Source organism: Ursus maritimus, unplaced genomic scaffold (genome assembly GCF_017311325.1).
Source record: "Ursus maritimus isolate PB19 unplaced genomic scaffold, ASM1731132v1 scaffold_14, whole genome shotgun sequence".
Lineage (NCBI taxonomy): Eukaryota > Metazoa > Chordata > Mammalia > Carnivora > Ursidae > Ursus > Ursus maritimus.
The window spans coordinates 26,372,100-26,395,507 of NW_024423786.1; the positions used below are offsets into that span (position 1 = coordinate 26,372,100).

The window sequence follows — 23,408 nt, forward strand, 5'->3', positions numbered from 1 at the left end:
AAAGGAAGAGAAAACAAAGCTATAGCCTGCAGAGAGAAGAAAATAATAAAGATTAGATCACAAATTAATGAAATAGATAGAAAGTAGGAAAATATGAGAGACTTTAAAACCTTTGAAACTTTACTGTTTATAATAATTATGTTCAGCCTTTATGGAAGACATTAAACAGGATTATTTGTTTTTCATAAAATGAATGACATTGTTTCTTAATATATTAAAAACCATGCAGTTTTCAACATGGACTCCACACACCTGTTGTAAAAAGCTAGTCTTTGTGAAAATATCCACAGGCTCTCTTTTGTTCAGTTGAGATGTAACCAAACCATGAGCCCATTTCAACCCCTAGCTCTTGAGAAATCTTGCTCAAATAGACACGGTTTACGGCGCCGATCAAACCCATGTCTGATGCCTCATACCACTTCTTCCTGCTATGTGACATTGGACAGGTTGCTCAATCTCTCTGAGATGTAGTTTCCTTATCTCATTTTGAGAGGAGTTGTGAGATAACATACACAAAAGAACTTAGTTCAATACATGGCCCATAGCAAGTACTTGATTAGTATGTATTCCATAGTCATTTGATGACTTAAAAATGGACAGTCTAAATACCCACATTGGGTGGGTTTAACATATATGGATATACTCGAAAAAGACCAGCAGAAAAGCAAATTATATTGGATCCTACTGTGTACCAGACTTTGGGCTAATTATGTGATCTATGGCTGGACCACATATAACTTGTTTGACAGTGTGGACTGATTTCACTATTTTTATACCTGCTAAAACGCTCAACTTGGGGGAAACACTCATCCTGGCCTAAATGGGTTGTTTTAGCAATGGTTTTTAAGGTCGAATATTTGAACCCTTCAAATATGAAACCACTCCTGGTTTAACCTTTGTTGTTGTGTTGGTTATTGGTGTCATAAACTCTACTCTTTGTATCTTAGGTAAGCATACTTGTCAGCTGTGCAATTCTGTTGCCTGTTTTAGACTACAGGCTGCTGGCATTAAAACTTTAAAGCACATTTATGAGATGATAGGCAAGATAACAGATTCCATTCTGTTTTTACTCAGAGCCTATTTGGGCAGGCATTTTTATGCTTATTCTGTTTATTGTGTGGTTGATGACTTCGAAATTGAATATTTTCACCAGCAACACAAGCTTCAAGCCACATTCCCAACTAGCGCTTCTCAAACCTTTAACGTGAATATGGATCACCTGGAGATCTCATTAAACTGGAGCTTCTGATTTATCGGGTCTGGAGTGGGGCCGGAGAGTCTGCATTTCTCACCAGCTTGCAGGGGCTGCCTGTGCTGCTGGTCCACAGACCACACTTTGAGCAGCAAGGTTGTATAGCACTGAGGACGTAGCTAGGCAAGAGTCAGAATGAGCAGGGCTGATCTGGCATTCCACATCACGGCCTCGATGGCCTGTCCATCCTCTCCGAGTTTAATCGACTTCCTTAACTGAGCCCTGAACTAAATTAATTAAAAATTCAGAGGCAATGAATAGCAGTGATTCTATTCTTACATTTCATGTAAAACAATGGTTTCATGAGGTAATAGAAAAATACCTTGTCATGCGTTTTCTAGGGTTCCTTTGTATTGTCTATCAGCCCGGCCACCTCTCAGACCTCTTTATACTGTATCTCATTGGATATCGGAAGTGGTGTATCGGAAACATCTCCATTTCCCTTCTGAAAAGCTCAGTGCCTGTGCTGGCCCTTACTCTATCTATGGCAAAGAGCAATGAATGGAAACCACTTCCATCCCAGCAAGACTTTCGTTGCCACATGGAAAGAGTCGTAGGCAATTGTTTTCCTTAAACTCATGCCTGATTTCCTAATACCTTAAGTGAGCGTTTATGGAAGCTTCCAGGGAAGCTAATTTCAAGTCCTTCGTCATTTAGATGAGAGCGCAGATTGAGTTTCTCCCGTAGAGTCCGCAGTGCGTAGAACTTGATTTTGTATGTGATTTGACAGCAGAGGCACCAGCTTTCAAGATGTGGCAGATTAAATTCTTAATATGAAAGAGAAGTGGTTTGAAATGTAATGCATGCCATCCAATTTGTTACAGAACACAGAAATAGTCACGGCAAAGACAAGAGGAAAATGAGAACAAGAAGATGGGGAGAGAGGCGTACCCTGGCTGATGATGTGGCGGTGTTAAAAAGCAGCTTAGCAACAAAGGCGCTTTCTGCCTATGGTAACAAGACGGACAGCACCAGGGAAAAGAGGACCCACAGAAGAACAAAACGTTTTTTATCCTATCCACGGTTTGTAGAAGTGATGGTGGTGGCGGACTACAAAATGGTTTTATACCACGGAACAAACCTTCAACACTATATTTTAACTCTAATGTCAATTGTAAGTACATTCAAAAGAAGGTGATTTATGAGGTCCCTAAATGTGCCATTGGGAGATGGGTTTCCACCCAGTGCTTTGGAGGATCATTCTCAGGGCTGGCATTTCAACGATTCAGGCAAGTGACTGAAGAGAACGTCAGATGATTTATTGGCTGCCTTTTTATAACAACAATAATGGTGACAGGATGGAGTGTTTATTCTCGCGGAGTTAAAAGGCATCATTTCTTATCCTCCTGGCAACTCTGCTAGGTAGGATCATCACCCCCGTTTTATAGATAAGAAAACTGAGCCTCAGAGGAGGTAGGCCACTTGCCCAGGGTCTTATGAAGCTAGTAAGTGGCTTAGAGACTGCACGTGATTTCTAGATGGTCTACTTTCCAAACCCAGTGCTCTCTGTCTGACATCTACACTTGCACAGCCAGCTACGGGTCTAATTAAATAGCCTTGGGATGAGGCCCACAGATCTCTCCCTCTATATTTTCCTACTCTCACTTTGAATCAAAAAATCAGTAGATTTACCTTATTAAAAAAAAAAATCGAACAGAACCAAAGACTAATCATGAAAAAGAAGTGTCATTACCTACCCTGGCCCCCTCCCAGAGGCAACCACTGTTAAAAGTTTTTTGCATATGTGTCTAACCAGCACTGCCCAATGGAAGTATAATGCAAACCACATATGTAATTTAAAAAAACAAGTAAAATTAGTTTTAATAATGTATATTAATTTCTGTCAAAATGCTGTCATTTCAAAAATTACTGAGGAGATATTTTAGTTTTTTCATACAAAGTCTTAAAATTCAGGATGTGTCTTACATTCAACCGCACATCTCATTTTAGACAAGCCACATTTCCAGTCCTCAGTGGTCACATGTGGCAAGTGTCTACTATATCGGACAACACAACTAAATCTGTATGCATATGCAACGTTTCTTAAACCAAAATAGAACATTCTAATACACTATTTTACTAATTGTTCTTTTCTTTTAAAAATACTGGAGATCGTTCTATAACAGCCCGTACAATCTACTCTCATTCCTTTGAAGACTCAACACAGCATTTATTCCAATGGTTTGACCTTAGTGTATGTGAACAGGAACGTACTTTTAATAAATTCTCCCAAAAGAATGTGAAAAGCAACCGTGTTTGGGACCTATGCTTTAAGAGTTCTTCTTCCCTCTCTCTGGCCTGCGGTTCTCCTTGTCTTTCCCCCTCACTGCTGTGAACCACTCCCTTGTGCTCCCTACCTCACTCCTCAACCTGCCTGCCCTGCACTCCCCGCCTTGCCTCCCTTCCCCAAGCTCAGTCCCATGGGCCCCAGCCCTCTCCTGTCCTAGAAGAGGGAGAGGAAAACCTAATCACAACTCGCCCAGACTCAAGTCTATTTCCAGCCCATAAATTCAGACCTTTCAGAAGAATTTCAGTTATGAGCCTAGATTTTGGGTCAAATTGATGTAGGTTGAACATTCTGGCTCTGCCAGTCAGTGCCGTCTAGTCTTGGGAAAGTTACTTAAATTCTCTGAGCCTTATTTTCTCACTTCTCATGCAGAGATTGTGAGACCTAGCCCAGAGTTTTGCTCTTGGGACTAAATGCAAATGCATGTGCAATTTTCAGCAAGGCTCTCGTACACAATAGGCATTCAATGAACGTTAGCTCTCATAATTAATGATAATGATGAAAACCAAACCAAACCAAACCAAACCAAATGGGTTACCAGGTTGTGAAGAACACAAATGGGAGGTAAACATGAAGAACGGCTGTATTAGCAAACGTGGTCAATGTGAGAGTCCGTAATTGGGCAATCTGGGACTTCAGCTGGGATGAAAGAGCTTGATTAAAAGTGAATAACCAGTGTTTGGGCACAGAGAACTGTTAAGTTGCATGGCAATGCAATTTCTGAGGAAAACACTTGGAAATTTAAACTTGTTGGGATTCATTCTTGCCTGAAACTGCCGTCTATGAATTTTTCAAAGAGAGTTTTAAGAAATGTTTGTGGAATGAATGCCAATTCAAAACTACAAAATGCATATGTTTGCGTGAAACGTGGAAAGAGGTGGAGCCCAAGCATAAGAAGTGAATTGCTTATTTCTTACACAGAGTTCACAATTAACCTTGAAAAATTTATCTCGGTTGCAGGTAGCCTCTATCTATAAAGACCCAAGTATTGGAAATTTAATTAATATTGTTATTGTGAACTTAGTTGTGATTCATAATGAACAGGTAATCAAGTTTTTTTTTCTTCTTTCTTGTAAATGTATCCGAAATGGCATATCTCATTGGTGTTGGTACAATGGGCCAATCATGATTCTTTTCTGCATTTAGGAAGGACCTTCCATTTCTTTTAATGCCCAGACAACGTTAAGAAGTTTTTGCCAGTGGCAACACTCAAAGAACTCTGCAGGTGGAATCCAGCATGATACCGCTGTTCTTGTAACGAGGTAGATGGATTTCTCATTCCTCAAGTCTTCCAGTTTCCAGTCATGTTGGTGGGACGAGGTCACGTATTCTTGGTAGCCAGGCCCTGGTACAAGGCTCCCAAACCTCAGCGCTACTGGAGGCCGCCTGTGCCTTGCAGGGTGTTCAGCGGCATCTATGGTCTCTTCCTGCTACCTATTGGTAGCAGCCTCTCCTCTCGATTGCGACAACCGACAATGTCTCTGGGGGCGGGGGAGCAACATGACCCCTGATTGAGAACCACGAGACAATAGGTGCCAAGTAGGCAAGTAGATGTGTCAGGCGGGCTGAGCGGTAAACGCCGTCAGACCAAAGGCAGCTGGTTTTCATATGGAGCTGGTTGTTCCCATGCCACGAAGGCATCCAGCGTTGCCAACTGCTGTGATTTTGCAAGATGTCAGAAATCCAGGTTTTTCTTTTAAGTGAAATCTGCCAATTTTTACACGGTAGTGACAAACTCAAAAATATTTGAAATGCAGTGCAGGGCAACAATGAGAAGTGCCGTCCTAATTGTATTTCCCACTGGCCACCTTCAGGATAGTCACAGTCACTTCCTTGTACGTGAACGGACACGAGAGGCATAGAGAGCCTTCTCAGGAACATTCACGAAGAAACTAGAATCATGGTAGGTGGAAAAGCCCAGGTTGGAGAGGTTTTCTCTGGGGCAGAAGCAGCCCTCTTGATGTAGCTTTAATCCTCACGTCACTGGTTCCCAAGCTTTTTCGAGTTACAAACCCTCGGCCTTGTCAGTTTGCTCTTTGTAACCTCCTCGCCTGCGAGGTGGGTGCTGTTGTGAATGTCTAGAAGACTTTCAGGTGTTTACTTGTGTTTATTTACTCTTTGGTGTTGTCATGGCCCTAAGTCTGCTTTGCTTTCAGACAGGATATCTGCAGAGCTCATGACAAATGTGACACCTTAGGTGAGTCCTCCGTGCACGTCCTCTCTGGCTACGACAGTTTTCTGCATGTTTTTATTCCAAGCCACAATTGCTTTTTCAAGTAAATCCTTCTTTTCTTTCCTTTGAGCAGGTCTTGCTGAGCTGGGTACCATCTGTGATCCCTACAGAAGCTGTTCTATTAGTGAAGACAGCGGATTGAGTACGGCTTTCACAATAGCCCACGAGCTGGGCCATGTGTATGTTTCCTTTTCCTATTTTCATTTAATTCCGGGTGGCCTAAAACTTTTCTTCCTTTGCATCCATGAGTATCCCCTCGATTTGAGAGAGTGTAAGGCACTTCTTAAGTCATAATAGAAAGCTCAGGGTTGAAGAGCCTCAAACCTAGTTGACTCTAGAAAGCTGAGTAGCGCATGCCCCCTCTTCAGCCATAGCTGACGGGCATCTTGGGTTTAACCGCACACATTTTCTGTGCAACATCTAGTCTTCTCCTTTCCTGCTGGGAATTGGAGGAATGAGGCCTTTCCAGCCCACCCACTGAAGCAGAGCATTTATTAGCTTAGAAAACTTTCCCGAGTAACATCTTTATCTGGGAGGGTCTCCCTTCATTGCCCTGGTTCACAAGATCTTCGCAAATCCAGATTGTTCCTGACTATAGATAGACAAGGCTTTCATTCAGACATTTAGCCCCTGGGCACAGTGAAGTCCCTCTTTCAGAGAAGAGATTGAACAAAGATACAGAGAAGAAAACATTTCCTAACTATGGTCACTTAGTGGTTATTATGAAATTGGCTTTTCCTTTTTGTTCTTTAGAAATAGAGCATAGCTAGAACGTGGGGTGAAACAGTGTAAATTTACTAGAAATTATTCTGATTTTTGATCTGCGTTGTTTTCTTTCTAGAATGATTTAATTACTCATACTATATCTTTTAAAAATAATTTTCTCAAAAGGTGTCACTGATATAGTTGTATATCTATTTACATGCCACTGTGAACCTTGTTTAGAGGTAAATAATCTATTAAGCAAGCTTTATTTTCAACAAACGCTTTTTGAAGGCACCTATGTGTAGCGTGCTGTTCTAGAAGTAAAGTGAGATGTGTACATAGAGGCATCTCCAATTTAGTTCAACATATAATGGGTATATTTTGAAACTAGTAACTTTCAAGCATATTTTAAGAGCATACCTGTTTTCTTTTCTCCAATGGAAATATTATCAGATGCCCAATATTTATAGCACAAAAGAAGCACGGCTTTCATTGAGCAGTTGTGCTGGGCCAGAGTCCTGCTTAGTCAGCTTCCTCTCTGTCGTTTTGGTTTCTGAAATATTTCTGTGAAACTCAAGGATTTCTTGGAGCTCAGTTTGAAAACTGGTCCCACCAGTGTTTCCCAATACACAAGGGCTCCAACACAATTCCAAGAGATGGTCTGTGGGGGGACAAAAGGAGATTTATAATCAAGTAATTTAAAAATTTTTTTTCTTCCTGGTCTAGCCCTGCTTAGAGTCACAAGGCTCAGTGACATAAAGTAAAGGCTCTGACAAGTTCTGTATTAAAATAAACTGCTTAATTTTGTTTAACTCAGTTTTCCCAAACTGATTTTAATAGAATCTTTTGCGGATTTTTGTTTGTTTTGCATAAAGTCTAGTAAATTTCTTTAGACCTTTAAATAGGAGGTATAGATTGACTATGGAGAATAGGGTGGCATTTCTACAAGGCAGCCATTCCCGCCTCAAGAGATCAGAATGAGGGAAGTTAGAGATAAGAATGTGTTCAAAGAGTGAGAGTTTGTGTGATTAACGGATTAACAATTACCCATAATCTGTGGTTAAGAAAGGTATACTATAAAGAAATATAGTTAATCTCCTGTTAATTTCGTCCTCACAAGAGTTTATAAACTCCTTTTAGGACAGCCAGTCTAACATTGACATTTTAAGGAAAGTGAGAATTTTGATTAGCAAAAGCAGACTATTTTCAGCCACAGAGGAGCCTCAGGTGTATAGTTCTATACAGTTAACAAACATCTCCCCCCACAAAAACCATGTCGTTTGCATTGGTCTAGAAGTTTTTATTTACATTAGCTCCCTTAAACTTTGTAATCACCACATGGCAGATAGTGTTTGCCTGTCAAACGACCTTAACAGTATTAAATTGCTTAAAGTCTAGTTGTTAATGTTGGGGTACAAGCACGTAATATTGGGGTACCAGCCCTAATGTGGAAATCAGCTGGGAGCCAGATACCCAAATTCTGGACTGAATTGTTCTAATTCTGCGTTCTCTTTGACTTGAGAAAAATGTTTGCTGTCTCCCTCGCTATGAGATGGGGCTGATATATACGCACCTCATCTCAAAGGTATCGGGACATTTTTTTGAAAATAACATAATTGGTGAATGGTGAGAGTTATTAGCTAAACAAAAAGTGTATTTCTGGCCTGTTAGCGAATTCTTTTTGTTTTGGTGCTTTGTCTCATATAATTAGGTTTGCTTATATTTAACAGAAAATGAATATCTTTTTTTTTAATTTGTTACAGTACTTTTTAGCAGATTTTCTAATGAACTTTTTAAAGATTAAACATTAAGTTGTTACAGTCATGACTGATAGCCTAAAACCCTGTTGGGGAGAAAAAAGCAGTTGATCTTGTATTTGCTGAGTATCATTGGATACTTCAGAAGCAGCTCCTTACCTTCTTGTACGTGCTTCTCAATGCACCAAATCTGAGTTAGGAGGAATTTGGGAAGTAACTGAATCTCTCCTGGATACAGAGATCCTTACACAGTCTTCCTTACAGATCTTCCACAATTTGTCTAACAGGAGGGAATATGCTTTAGATATATTCCAAAACACAGGGGTTTTAGAATCAGACTGGAGTGGCTTCCAATCCCAGCTCCCTCACCCCATCACCCACGTGACCTTAATCAAGTAATTCAAGCTCTTTACAGCTCGTGTTTTCTCATCTATAAAATGTACGGGTAGTAATAGATCTTTTCACATAAGGTAGTTAAATGAAATAAAGCATCTAACACAATTAACACATTGCCTGGTACATTGTGAATGCAAAAGAAGTCTTGGTTATTATTTTTTAGTGAAGTGCTCAGTGAATATTATTATCTAGCCCCTGCTGTGAGCAAATGTGCCTGACATTTGAATGAAAAGAAGTTTTCTGTCGATGTGATGAAATAAACTTGATTTTACCTAGGAGTGGTGGGGGTGATGAGTAAACACCAGCTCCTTTGCACCACAGAGAAACAAACAACTAAGGTTTGAGCGTGTTGCTTGTGTTGGGTTTCTTGGTATAGTTATGACACTGACTTTGCAGCTGGGAATGGGAAACGGGGGCAGTCATTCCTTTAAGAAAATGGACTCTTAAGCCTGAAGAACCACTGTTCATTTTAACCTAGACCAATAAAGTGTTTCTGTCTTGTAATTTCCAGCTGGCAATTGTTCCATCAGAGAGTTATTGAGGAGCCCAAGTTGCTTTAGAAGAGGGAAAACCAAACCCAAGAGAAATGAATGGAATGGGCTTCACAGGCTTTTTCCCCAGCTTTTAGATGCATGTGAAACAAGTCTACACACTTCTGTCTGGCTCACTGATTTCCCTGTTTCAAGATGAACTAGTAGAGGGGATTCCCCCTTAAATGCAAAATTAGCCACATGTGCCAATTTTGTGAGTGGGGAGTCATCCAGAGAGAATATCCCCTCTGAGTTCGTTACCAGAGCTGAGAATGGCATGTGGGTCATAGAATTGATGTTTCTAGATTGAGAAATGCTTCCTATCATTGCTTCCCCCCATTTCCTCTGGTGAAGCCAAGAATGGCAAGTATGTCTTAATGCTGCTGCTCCCTCCCAGACCCGAGAGGACATTGGCACTCCATCACAGCCTTTTCTCGGGGCAGAACCTGGATTAGTTTAAGAATCCTTTTGTGCCCAACTTTTTAGGAAGCCGGTACCAATCAGTGGGCGTTGGCAGGAAGCATGAAACTATTTGCCCTGTCTGCGTTAAGCCAATTGAATTGGCTTGTTTCTGGTTTCCATGCTTGCAGCTTTCCTTAATGGGTTTTATTGTGCACGAACTTCACATACCTTTATAATGATAGACCTACACGGCTCTATCATTTGTCAACCTGACCCAGAAGGAGGAGATGCCAAGACCCATAGTGAGCCTCTTATTAGAAAGCTTTTGGCTTCAAGTTTTGACACTTGACGGACTCTTTATATTCACAGTGTTATCATAACTTGCCAAATTCTTGACTCTATAAATTGGCCTTTAACAGCTTATTAGGAATTCCAACTACTGTATTCTAGCACCAACTACAGCACGCTCAGAGTGTCTGCAATTCCAAAAAGAACACTTAACTCAGATAATGGGCCACCATACGTCTTTTTTTTTTTTTTTAATACCTTAAAGGCACGTTGTATTAAATCGGGTGAGAATTACGTTCTCTGCTCCACTCCATCTTGAACCACCTGGGGATTTTTCTCCTGCTCTGCAAGATGTGGGTTCCTATTCACAATGCCGAGGGCAGTTAACGTGTTTCTCTGAGACAAATACCTTCTCGAAGCAGTGATAGCAGCTTGGTGCTTTGGTGTTTACTGACGCTCCTGTCTCTGTCTCGTTGGCCCTAGGTTTAACATGCCTCATGACGACAACAACAAGTGCAAGGAGGAAGGAGTCAAGAACCCCCAGCACGTCATGGCTCCGACGTTGAACTTCTACACCAACCCCTGGATGTGGTCAAAATGTAGTCGAAAATATATCACTGAGTTTTTAGAGTAAGACTTAAACTTTCTTTGAGCCCGGGCTTCTGGTGTCTGGTCTCCATGTAGTGAACTCATTGTGGGAAAGAAAATGTAGAGTCAAGCATTCCTTTGCAGTTATTATTTTTGTTGACATTCCCGGGAGGAGGTAAAAAAAATACTCTCCTGACATCCGTGCAGTTCCTCTCCTGGCCAGAGTTTTGAAGATTACAGACTGAGCTCAAGAAAAGGCCTGGGTCTTAAAGACAATATGTAAACGTGGCTTCGTTCTTGGCGAAGCTACGAGGTCTGTTCGGGTTTGGGGGGAGAGCCCATGAACGCGATTACACGATGAGGGAAAGCCACAGATCTTTATGTGGTTCTGACTTAGTAAGTTTGGCTCCGAAAATGGGAGGGTAGTGAGATGACCCCAAAGAGGGTTATGTGGGTGGATGAAAAGCACATAGACCACCATGTTGTTGAATTGAGAACATTCTTTCTCTGTCTCTCTTTCCCTCCCTCTCTCTCTCTCCTTCTTTCTTTTTCTTTTTCTTGTTTTGTTTTTTAAGCTTCCTGCCAGGCAGCTGAAAGATCCAATTACGTTATACAATATCCCTGTGTCACAGATTTATTGCTCTTCTCTCCCAGATGTACAAAAGGTTAAGTGATTGTCCAAGGTCACTGGGTGTATATTTCTCCAACCACAGGGAAGAGGGGGCGTATTAATCAGAACTCACCAGGTGTGAATTTTCCAGAAGAGGTGTTTGCAGAAAAGTCAAAGAACTGGAGAGTTGCTGTTTTTCTTTCTAACCAGATGACCTGAAGTGTTTCTTCTTATAGTTGTTGATTCACTCACTCATCCACTCAGCAAACATTTTCTAAAGACCTGTTGCTGTGGTGTTTAGAGCCCCATGCTTGGATGAAAAAGACACTATCTTTGCCCCTAAGAAGCTTACAGTCTATTGGAGATGAGGGTAAAAAATAAATAGATAATTGTTCTGAAATGCGACAAATCCTGTGAAAGCTGCCTGTTTCCTACTGACTGTGTTGTATGGAGAGCCAGAGTTCCATTAACAAGCACACACCAGAAATAGAGCTTCAGCCTTTGAACACTAGCCTGGGACATAAAGAATAAAGCCCATGCCAGAAGGAACTGTTCTCTTTACCTTTAAAATGGCGGCATGGCTTTCACTTTTGTCTGGACTCTTTGACAGCACCTTCTCATCACTGCTCTCACCATCTGTATTTTTCTGCTTTCCACAGCACTGGTTACGGCGAGTGTTTGCTTAATGAACCTGAATCCAGACCCTACCCTTTGCCTCACCAACTGCCCGGCCTCCTTTACAACGTGAATAAACAATGTGAATTGATTTTTGGACCAGGTTCTCAGGTGTGCCCATATATGGTAAGTGTTGGGAGCCACTTCTGCCCTCGTCCATTGGTCCTGGACGTTTTTAATTCACAGTTTTCCACGGGCTTCACACCCTCACATAAACCACTGGTGGCGAAGTAGAGAATGGTCCCCTGACTGTTAATGGCAAGAGTCACAGTGATGACGCTGATCAGTAGTGATGGTGCTCACAGGTGATGCCTCACCACACGTTCTCACTTCACTGTCATGATGGCCCAAAACGAAGATGTCATGATCATTTTCATTTTACACCTGGGACACTGAGGCTCAGAGCGGACAGGGTTGCAGGGCTGGTAATGGCACAGCTCGGCCCTTTCCTCTCCTCATCTCCTTTCATCCCCACTGACTTGTCTGGATGACCCTTATTACAGGGACTCTTCTAGATTCGGTAAAGGTCATTCATGAGACAAACCCGTTTCCCTGTTTTAGCTTGTCAGGGCTGTGCCCTATGGCCACGTGGGGCTTGAAATCATTTCTGGTGGTAGCTAGCTCCACTGGTGGGTGTGGGGCATTTTAGTCTGTGTGTTGTGGGCACTTGGACCCTGTGGTTATCAGGATGCAAATGGACAAAACTATGCCTCTCTGAGGTGCCCTGTTCTCTTCCTGTGGGTGTCTGGTTGGTTGTTTTGGTGGGAGAGACTTCAGAGATAGTGTGGTGAATTGGGAAGTACAGTGATTCCATGGAAATAATAAAAATTTCTGAGTGAAACTTACTCATGATTATATTCCTTTCCCTGTTACTCATGATAGCAAACATCCCTTTTACACCACCTGAAGTCCTACCAGACATAGAAATGTGTCTCATGGGCTGCTCTCTGTCGCCCTTGGCATATTTTATCATTCATCATACCAAGAAAAAAAAAATCCCTTTCTAACCTATGCTATCTTGTTGGCAAAACGTTAGTTGAAAGCAGTCCTTGCCTGGTTCCATATCATCTAACCACATTGTCACTGACTTGTTTAACTGAATTGAACAGATGCAGTGTAGACGACTCTGGTGCAATAATGTGGATGGAGTATGCCGAACTCAGCACACACCCTGGGCAGACGGGACCGAGTGTGAGCCTGGAAAGGCAAGTAGCACCCCAATCTGTTATTTTGTCTTGGGGCAGCAGAAATGGGCAAAATGTTGGCCGTTGGCTTAGTCACCGTTGTTTAGAGTGTAAGCTGATGCAGTGTGTTTTAACATGTGTAGTATTTTGGGGGGGAACAGGTTCGACTTTACTTTTGAAAATTGTGAAAACTGACATTATAGCGTAATACCGATACAAGACACAGAGCTAGCATTATAGCCTCAATTTGAAAACATCCTTCGTTTCATTTTAACATTCTTGAAATCCTGACACACTTTTTTTAGTTTAATGCGAGACAGTGTTTCTTTTTCTCCTCTCTGTCTCATTTGGGGGTGGCCGTGGAAGACTGTTTTTAAATTGATGGAGCGTCTTAAAATCAAGGCAACACAGTCGCGCCTGGGTGGCTCAGTCGGTTAAGCATCCAACTCTTGATTTTGGCTCAGGTCATGATCTCGGGATTGTGGGAGCGAGTCCTTGCACTGGGTTCCGCACTCAGCACAGAGTCTGTTTGAGATTCTCTCCTTCTCCCTCTGCCCCTCCCCCAGCTCATGCTCTCTCTCTCTCTCTCAAATAAAATAAATAAAATTTTAAAAATCAAGGAAACACAGAAATACAGTGAATTTTCTTTGTTCACTACTGGAATATCAGGCTTTTCCCAGCCTGTGTTGGTCTCGTTAAGGAGCTGGGATGTCACCTGGGATATGTGCAAATGTAAATTCTGAGTTGGTTATAATGGTTCCCACTTATTTGTTACTAACCAAACAAAATCTGCTACTTAGACACCCCAGAAATAACAGTGCCCCACACACCTAGGAGTATGATTAGTACAAACATCTGCGCCTGGTACCCATCTAAAAAATAAAAAGTTAGTATAGTAGTGATATCATTGTCATCATCATCATCATCATCATCATCACCCCAAAATGCTGACCACTAAAAGTTTTAGATCTAAGCCTGATATTTTTTTTCATCCTTATGGCAAATGGCATTCCTTCAGTCACCAGTGATGCAATCCCTGGGCTCTATTCTGAGTCTCTTGTCATCCTTACATGTATTTTCCCTTTCTTCTCTCATCTTCCCGTTGTTCACTTTACTCACTTCTCATATTCTGTTCTTGTCTTACTTTGTTTGCCTCCCCTTTGGAGGAATGAGTAGCACTCAGAATGTTCCCATGGAAGGGGTCCTCAGAAGTGAAAGACTTTTAACTCTTCCTTCCCCGATTTTATAGAGCGGGAACAAAAAAAGAAGTGACTTGCCCAAGGTCACTCAGCTCGTGCGGGCAGTGTCCCCCCACTCCAGCCCCTCCCCACCCCATTTTCCTCCTCTGCTTTGTCTACTATAATGGCTGCACCGCAAGCTCACTGAGCTCCTCAGTCTCCAGTGGTCAAACAGGAGGACTAGCGGCTTCCTTACTCACCTGACATAGTGGTTGTAAAGTTACATGAGCTGGAGGGTGTGAATGTTATTTGAAAAATTATAAAGTTCAGTACAAAAAATTAAAAATTGCAATGAAGCTGATTTTATACTTATACTGACTTACTGAGTCAGCTCGTGGTCTCACTTCTTGATGGCAGAGACCTCAGCGGTTGAGAACACAGCTTTCTCCAATAACAGACCAACTAAAACTATATACGGACATGGCACAACAGCTTTTGCACCTTTCATTAGCTTGAAGAGAAACAGATCTCCTTAGCCAGAGTGAATTTTTTCACTTTTTGTAGGACATTTAACTCAGCGTGTTGATGGCCCGAAGATCATAGGTTTGAGTGGGATTATGGCTCTCAGGTTTCCATGGCAGCCATTAAGAATTCGTTCCTTCTTACAAAATGATGCTGTGGCCTCAGAGTCCTGCTAAAGCACAGTGACCCAGACAGGTGCTAGCATTTGATGCAAGATGACCACAGACTGTACCTAGTTGATGACTTGGTTAGTTGGCTTGAGTCCGAGCCAGCCCACTCTATTACTTAAATTGATTCTCTTTGATCTCAGAAAAATCACTGGTCTTGTGTTATGGTTCTTAGCCAGTCTGGTGTACCCACCTACTACGTCTATTTCTGATCTATGTTATTGCTGCAAAAACCGTAACAAAGAATTTTCACTAATAGGATGAAGTGAATTCTATTGCATGAAATTGCGGTGAACAGGCTACCAAGTAGCTCGCTGTAGGAGTGTGGTATTCCGCGCCACCCTGGAACACAGAAGAATTTGGAAGGATGTCTGTTGTATCTTTTTCTAATCTTCTGTTTTTGTAACAGAAGCAGAAGATAAAGGATTGCAGGGTAATCTTATACCTGAGGGATGGGGAAATTTGGGAGGTCTTTCAGAAGTCGTTTTCCATGAACGCTTGTGTTTAGCAAGAGCGAGAGACTTCAAGGCATTCCAAACGGCAGGCTCAGAACACTCTCAGGAAAGCAACTATGCAGAGAACATGATAGGTACGCTGTCAGTTCTGTTTTAGAAAAAGTGGCCAAGTCTAGCAGCTTTTATTAAAGATGTGGGCATATGTGTGTTCATTTCCCTGAAGAGTATTTATGCATGTTGCAAATGCCAAAGATGGTGGATTTGTTGGCATAGAAATTCTTTGTGTTGTTTTTTGTTTTGGGGTTTTTTTTCCATTTTGTTTTGTTTTCTTGGAATTGGCAGTAAGACCATATTCCTTTTCTCCAGCCAGTTCTGACTCCTTTTGCGGTGGGGTTAATTTTTTTGTTTCTTTCTCTTCTTTCTGCCCTGCTCCCTCAGCAGTGATCTGTCTTGGGCTGCTGACACAATGTTATTTTGATGAATGACTCTAATTCTCTTTATTTTCTCCATTCTCTTGTTAAGCCCATTAACATTTCATTTTAACGCCGTTTGTGAGTCTGAGGTTTGAAACTTTTGTTTTAAGCCTCCTTGGGACAAAATTGACCTCCAAGTCCCTCTTCCAACCTCCTAAAAAGGATGTGTTTAGGTGAAATACCATTTAGTGGTTCTGAATGCTTTTAGAAAAGGTTGGCTATATTTTGGCTTGGACCCCACCAGCCACTTAGTGCTTTGTTATGATATAGTGGCTATTCCAGTACGTTAAGTATTATTCATCAAATTTGCCTGGTAAAATAGATTATCTTGGTAAATATCTCCCAAGTCCTGATTTCCAGCCTCTGTCACCTCAGGCACTTTTCCTCTTATTCTAAGGTTCTTCTTCTCCTTCTCTTTCTACCCATCAGTGGTCACATCAGTAAGGAATATTTGATTTGCAGACCAGTTTTTAAATTAGAAGTATAGGAATTTCTTGTTACTTTGTAGAATTTATAAAATGTGTTTCTAGCAGCAAGATTTGAGGGCTGAATCTGAGGGTCATCTGCTATGACCCCAATTGAATACTAACTAGGAATTTTGTTTAGGTCAGACCCAATTATAGTAGTGTAAACAAATTGGCTCTTTTTTCTGACACAAAAAGAAACTAGTTCAAAATCAGGCAGGTTATGGAACTATTGTGGCCGCTCCACAAATCTGAGACCCAAGTTCCTAATTTCTTCCTGTTCCACTTATCATATGCAAATGGATTTCGTCCTCAAGGTCACAGAATGGTTGCAGCAACTCTAGCCATCAAGTGTGAGTTCCAGGCAGAATGAAACCAAGGGGCAGGGGACAAAGGGGCAAAAAGACCTTCCCAGGAATATCACCCAGTGAAGTCTGCTGACATCTCTTTGACCACTCTGAACTGTACAAGAATCTGGGGAAATACAGATTCTGTTTCCAAGGATAAAGGACAGAATGAATATTGGGTGGACAACTTGGGAGTCTCAGCCTCACCCAACCATGTCACTAATCTTGCTTTTGTTTTAATTTTTTCTTTGTTTATGTACCAAAATCATTGTCCCCATTTGCTTGCAATTGGGAGGCAGCATGTGTCACAGTGAAGAGTGTGCACTTGAGTCAGATTGTCTGTGTTTTGGTCTCAGCTCTGCCCCTTACTGATTTTGGCATCAACTTGTCTGTGGCTCCATTTTCTTTTCTGTAGCAATGGGGGTAATAAGAGTACCTATTTCATAGTGTGCTAGGGGGACTAAGTTAATGTATATCTATGCTTAGAACGGTGCCTGACCAATACTAAGAGCTGTGTGAATGCTTGCCATTATCCTACTGACTTTATTGAAGTCAGATCCCCTATGTGTTCCGTTGTGTACTAGGTGCTTCAGATACGCTGTGTCTCATGTTCTGCTCAAGACAACTTTGGCCAGTTGATCTCCATTCTTTAGCTGTGGGAACAGAGTCAGGGACTCACCTAGGGTCACAGAGTTAGTCTGTGGAAGAGCCATGGCTCCCCACCAGACCATTGGCCTGCCAAGGTTTGTCCTTCTAAGACCTTTGCTGTCCAGTATGGCAGCCAGTAGCCACACGTGTCTAGTGAGACTTTCAAATATCAGTCTGAAATGAGATGTGCTTAAGTGAAAATTCACACCAGGTGTTAAAGACCCTAGTATGAGAAAAAGAAAGTAAAAAAAAAAAACAAAAAAACCATAATTTTATATTGATTCCATACAGAAATTATTATTTCTGTTCAGATATTTTGAGCTACATAAAAGGTATTAAAATTAACTTGTTTTCTTTTTACTTGTTTTAATATGGCTTCTAAACATTTAAAAGAAATTTTAAATCGGTGGCTTATGGCACGTTCTCATTGGATGGCGGTGCCATAGACCAAGCTACTCTCTCATTTACTTTTACGTGCACGTGTTCCGACAGATGTTCACAACCCCGGTAAAGACAAATAGAAAATGAATCAAAGAGTAGTGTCATCACCTCTCGCTCTGCCCACATTTCTAGGGCATGGGGTTGCCCAGGATCTTTGAATGCAGAACCTGTTAAGCCTCAGCCACACAGCGCAGGGAAAGGGATACATCCTCAGATACTCCAGGAAAATCATTGCAAGAGAGAGGGCACTGCAAAATAGAGAAAGCTTAATTGCGCTCTCTGAATAATTGTTCACCGAGCCTTCTGTGTGGCTGCCCGTTGAGTCGGGGACCTTCACCTGCATCTTATTTGTCGTCCACTTTCCCAGCCCGCTCCCCCAGCCCCCAGCCTCTGTAGGCCTCTGCCTCTGCCTCTGGCCTCCCTGCAGATAAATCACGGCAGCCGGCCACCACCAGGTCCACTTCAGAGATCTGAGCGAGCCGCGGGGCATCACCCTCCTGCCGCCACTGCCTGCACTCTGCCTTTGTCCGCTGCTCAGTGACCTCGGCTTTGTGTCAGGGCCTCACACCCCAACAATGGCAGAGGGTTGATATGGGCTTCTCGAATCCCTTGTCCTGCTGAGGAGTTTTATTCTGTTTTGTTTTGTCTTAAGCATCATGGCCTTCTTCCTGCTGTAGGCTGGGGAGTCTGAAACCATTAGTAACAAAAAAGCCATAAAGTTTAGGACTCTCTGTAATATGTCCATTTTGCTCTCGTCTCATCCTGTGTGCTTTGGTGTGGAGTGAGTTTATAGGAATCATGTAACTTGCTTTTTTTTTTTCTCTCCCACCTAATTAAAATGGGCTTTTCAAATCCGCGGGGAGCAATAAAACATATTTTACCAGGCTCACAACGTCTCTGAGCCTTCTTAATGGAGATTCGCTCTACAAATCCAGTAAACTCGTGTTGGCCCCGTCTACAACCAGTCTGCCCACTTCCTCTCCTCATTCTTCCAAGTAGACTAATTGAGCACTTCGAAGCTGGCCACTGGAGTTAGCCTGACAGCCTGGAGCCAACCAGTCATTGGCTCGTTTTGTTCAAGCAAGTGGTAAATGAAGACGTGACCTAAAACCCAGAAGTACGAAATTAAAATCCCTACTGTTTCCATTATCCACCTAGATGACGAGGTGGCAGCATTTCACACCAGCACATGGTGGGGTTGGGAGGCGGAAGGAAGTTTGGTATATACTCGGAAGGACAGCGGGTCCTACAACGTCTCCAGCACCGAGCTCTCCCTCACTGTTCCCCTTATTAAATACAGCACTGCAAGTATGGATTTTGTGTCCCCAAAGAAATGGAGGGCCCCGTGACCGATGGATCCTGGGGAAGTTGGAGTCACTTTGGAACCTGCTCAAGAACGTGTGGAGGGGGCATCAAAACTGCTGTTCGCGAGTGCAACAGACCAGAGTAAGTCCTAGACCTTCTTGCTGTCATTATCGGGATAGCTAGGGTGGAATGATTTAGCTGGAGGCAGATGGAGAGCTCGTTCCCAATTGAGAGGGAATGGATTTCCAGGGTTACTTAGACCGATAATATCTAATCTCTTTCTTCTCAGGCACCGTCCTCTATAGTATATTTTCTCCCATGATCCTTTATTAAAAGTTCTGTCTAACTTGGGGTGCCTGGGTGGCTCAGTCGGTTAAGCATCTGCCTTTGGCTGAGGTCATGATCTCAGGGTCCTGGGATCGAGTCCTGCGTCGGGCTCCCTGCTTAGCGGGGAGCCTGCTTCTCCCTTTGCCTCTGCCTGCCTCTCCCCCCTGCTTGTGCTCTCCTGCTCTCTCTCTCTGACAAATAAGTAAATAAAATCTTAAAAAAAAAAGAAGAAGAAGAAAGAAAGTTCTGTCTACCAAACAGTAGATGCTGTGGTATCAATTGGTCTGTTTAACAATTTGACATTCAGGCATATCTCACTGCCTGCCAAGCTTGGTATAGTAGTCTAACGAAGTGAACAGATGGATTTTCCTGAGGAAATGAAGAAACTGGACATTTCTATCCAGACTGTAGGTAACTTGTTGCCTTTCCAGTTAGCTACTAAAATGCCGAAAACGGCATGCAGACTCCCCCGGGTGGCATTAGCAGAGCCTAAGTGACTGGGAGCCCCAAGTCAGGAATTAGTTTTGGAATCAAGCTAGTTGTTTTACAGGTGAGATTCCTTAAGGCCATCCCACAGCCAGACAGTGTACAGATTGGGATTATCCTGCTTTTCGGGATAATTCTCATTATGTGACCATGGCTGTCTTTACCAGCCTAGCCTTAGGACATGTTCAAATGAAGTTGATGGGGTTTTTTCCTAGCATCTATCACAGTAGTCATGTGTGTTTATAAGGAGATTTAAAAAGTCATATTTTTATCATTAGGAACGACATCAAATTTTGTATGGATCTCAGGTGTAGCGAATCTAAAGGAAGAGAAGATAATACGTGATATTATTATCATGGAACCTATATAAGCTGGAGGACCAAGAAGTCTTCATAGGATAGGGATAGTTTTTAGATGTATAAACCAAACCAATAACCATACTTGAGACCCAATTGTTTTGGGATTATGTAAAGTGATTTTGTGCACAGTGCTTATTTATGTTTCACAGCCCACATTAGGGGTAGCAGACTAAGTTATAGATGGAAGCAAGTGGGTAAAACAGGGAAGTGGTTGGCACAGTATAACAAGACTGTCTTGCAGGGTGGTAGAAGACAAGTGCCGGATGCTGGTTATTCACGAGTAGGAAAAGGGCCTAGTGTTGACAGAACTGCCAGTTTTTTTTAATATGAAAAAATATGAATCATGTTAACCTAAAAAGAACGTAGCTTTAGGCCGCTGTTACAAGCCCCAGCCTAATAAATACTCATTAGTACAAATCACAGATAATGATCTATTTATTTTCATTTATTTTTGCTCACAGTCCAACATTTATCTCATGTCCACATGATATTAGCCTCTATAAAGACAATGAAAGAGCTATAAGACTTAGACTGTAGTCTGTAACTATGGATATAAACACAAAACATTAGATTATTAATAGAGTCTGTATTTTGTGTTGGTTATTTAAATATTTTTTAAAAATCCAGCCACAAAATTATCTGATATAAAAAATTTCTGTGATCATTATTTCTACCTCTGACCTACTCCCCACAAGGAAATAACCAGGGAAAAATTATTTGATATGTATCACTCTGGACTTTTAAAAGAGATTTGTCATGTAATATGTAGTCAATGAAATAAGTATTCTATAATATAAAATCAGGGTCATAGTATATATAGTGTTCCACAACTTGATTTTTAAAGTCCATTATAAATCCTAGCTGTTTGTCTTGTTGAAGCTTTAAAATAAAGCATTTTAAGCTAATAGTAAATATGACACACATTTTAAAAATTAAAAACTATTTGGTGGCTATAATGAGCCAAAGTATTATTATTACAGAGAGCTGTTCTTGTCATGAGGATATGAATATTGCCAACAAGTGGACATTTTTGAAATTGTGACCCAAGAATATTTCATTCAAAAGAAGTGTTTGGTTTTTGTGTTTTTTTTTTAAAGTCTTAGAGCAGTTCTAGAGGTAACGTGGAAAGTGGAGAGAGATAAATCATTCCATAATTGGAATGAGCCAGACAAAGAAAAGCACCCAGTGTAAAGATCTCAGCAGGAAAGGCTCTTGAGCTTCAAAGTGGAGCAAAGATCCTCGCATTCAGAAGTTAGGAACTGATCATTCAAGACTTCAATTAGAGGTCCTTGTCCTCGCGGTTTACCACGGGAGGTTTTAAAAGAATACAGTCCACCTAGTCGGGTGTCAGCGCTGACATCATTTCATTAAAGCTCTTCCAAGTTATTTGCTCTTTGAGATGTCCCCGTGAATTGAGGAAGGAGTCTGCCTCAGAAAACTCTATGTTTACAATGGCAGTGGTGGGGAAGTCAGTTTGACGAGAGAAAGGAACACAGGAAAGGGAAAATCAGATCCAAATCTCAGTTTAAAAGCCTGTGCAAAGAAATTCACAGAGCAGATGGTTCATTATGCAGAATGCAGAAGGGATTTCTGATTCTTAAGGAGTTTGAGGGGAATGGTGGCCCCATCACTGGCAACCTGCCTTTTCCCAGTTTGAGGAGCCCTTTTGAGTATAATGTGGAGCCCCATTTGTAGTATTCAAGGTATGTGTCTATTAAGAACGCTGGGTTGTTTTTATTTTTATTTTTCATGGTATTCATGTAATTCAAGGATGTATTTAGTATCCAGATACTTTATGCTGTATTTTTAGGGTTTTTTTTTTCCGCCCCGAAAGCATAAAAGCTACAAAAGAGAAGTAGACTTGCCGTACACGTGGGACTATGGTGTCCCTGTGAGCAAGCTGTAGAAACCAGATGCTTTCCGATTTTGGTCAGATGGTTTTTGGACTCAACCAGTTTGCAGTGCTACTGATTTGCCATCCTGAGAACGGGGCCTATTTTTGTCTTTAAATGTTTGATTTGTTTTTTAATTCCATTTATGACCCATGCCCTATAGATAAGATGAGCATATGTTCTGCTTTGTAAGGACAGTCCCAGTTCACATCTGTTGTCAAAAGAGGTTATCAATAGCTACCCTTTACTTTCTCTAAGTGTCCTGGATTGGACAATTAATGATGTGATCACCCAATCTATAAGAAACATGTAATACAGTAAAATCTAAAATCAGAACAACCAAAAACATAACTTAGAGTACCAAAACAAGGCCAGCATTGGAACTAGAAGATGCATTATCAGGCCATTGGGCCCTATCCTTGTTACTTTGTGCTCTAAATTGACTCTGAGCTTCTTAGTGGCTAGAACAAAAGTTTATAGAATTTTTACAAGTCTGTCAAAATAAAACATCATGCCAGTTCTTTGGGAAGGGCAAAGCTTTCCCTCTTCTGGTTCTTCTATTTTGCTTTTAAATTAGGAGGTAAGGTAAATTAAAAACTAATAAACTCATGTATTGGAGAAAAAGATCACGAAGTGGATATTTTCCCACTCAGGCTTTCACCTTAGTAACTGCTTATGAAATCTGATGGACAAGGTAATAGACATGTGTTTATTTCATTTAAGAAAACGAATCTCTCATTTGGCTATAAAGAATTACAACAAAGTTTTCTTTTTGAGGCACTGAGTTGGATAAACTTATTTCAAAATTCAAAAATTGGTTGCTTTGGGAGAGCCATTAACTAATGAATAAAGATATCCAGGCCTATAGACCGCTCCATTTGGAAGGATCATTAATGATCGCAAGGACAACTCTCTGTCTCATCCCATCTAATCTTTGAATAACTTTTCAGCATCCTCTGCAGTTGGCCTTTAGACCCCTACCCCAAACCCTCCACACACTGGAAGCACGCTACCTCTGGGGCTGCCTGTCCTATCACTAGAAATTCCTTCCTTGTGCTAACTCTAATCTGTCTGCTCCAAGTCATTTTAAGTACAAACAAAAGTTGAGATTTCTGTTCAAAACCATTTGCAGACCAAAGTTTAGCTTTCCTTGAGGGTAGAACGCACTTGTCATGATCTTTGCAAAAATTCTTTTGTAGCTTTGGCCATGTAGTATCATGAGTTTTCTTTGTATATTAATAAGCATGGTTGTGTAATGTGCACTTGAAAGAAAGATTCAGCTTGGCTTTGCTGAATATAGTTACTTTCATAGTAACTAATCTAGCAATTTCTGTAAGTCCTTTCCGTCCCTATTTGACATGCAGTCATTTTTAAAGGATCTCAGTAGTTGGAAAATAGGATTAATATTTTTAAAGCTGCATTTCCTATATTTATTAT

General features: G+C 41.4%; 1 protein-coding gene across 1 annotated transcript in view; it reads left to right on the top strand.

Moving 5' to 3' along the window:
• Positions 1-23,408, top strand: part of ADAMTS9 (ADAM metallopeptidase with thrombospondin type 1 motif 9) — a 155,999-nt gene that overhangs the window by 25,579 nt on the left and 107,012 nt on the right. Inside the window, exons 4-12 of the mRNA XM_040628590.1 lie at positions 2,077-2,366; positions 4,500-4,583; positions 4,686-4,801; positions 5,696-5,736; positions 5,846-5,951; positions 10,334-10,480; positions 11,708-11,849; positions 12,833-12,928; positions 18,903-19,048. Coding sequence (XP_040484524.1) covers positions 2,077-2,366; positions 4,500-4,583; positions 4,686-4,801; positions 5,696-5,736; positions 5,846-5,951; positions 10,334-10,480; positions 11,708-11,849; positions 12,833-12,928; positions 18,903-19,048 — 1,168 coding nt within the window. The remainder of the gene's footprint in view (positions 1-2,076; positions 2,367-4,499; positions 4,584-4,685; positions 4,802-5,695; positions 5,737-5,845; positions 5,952-10,333; positions 10,481-11,707; positions 11,850-12,832; positions 12,929-18,902; positions 19,049-23,408) is intronic.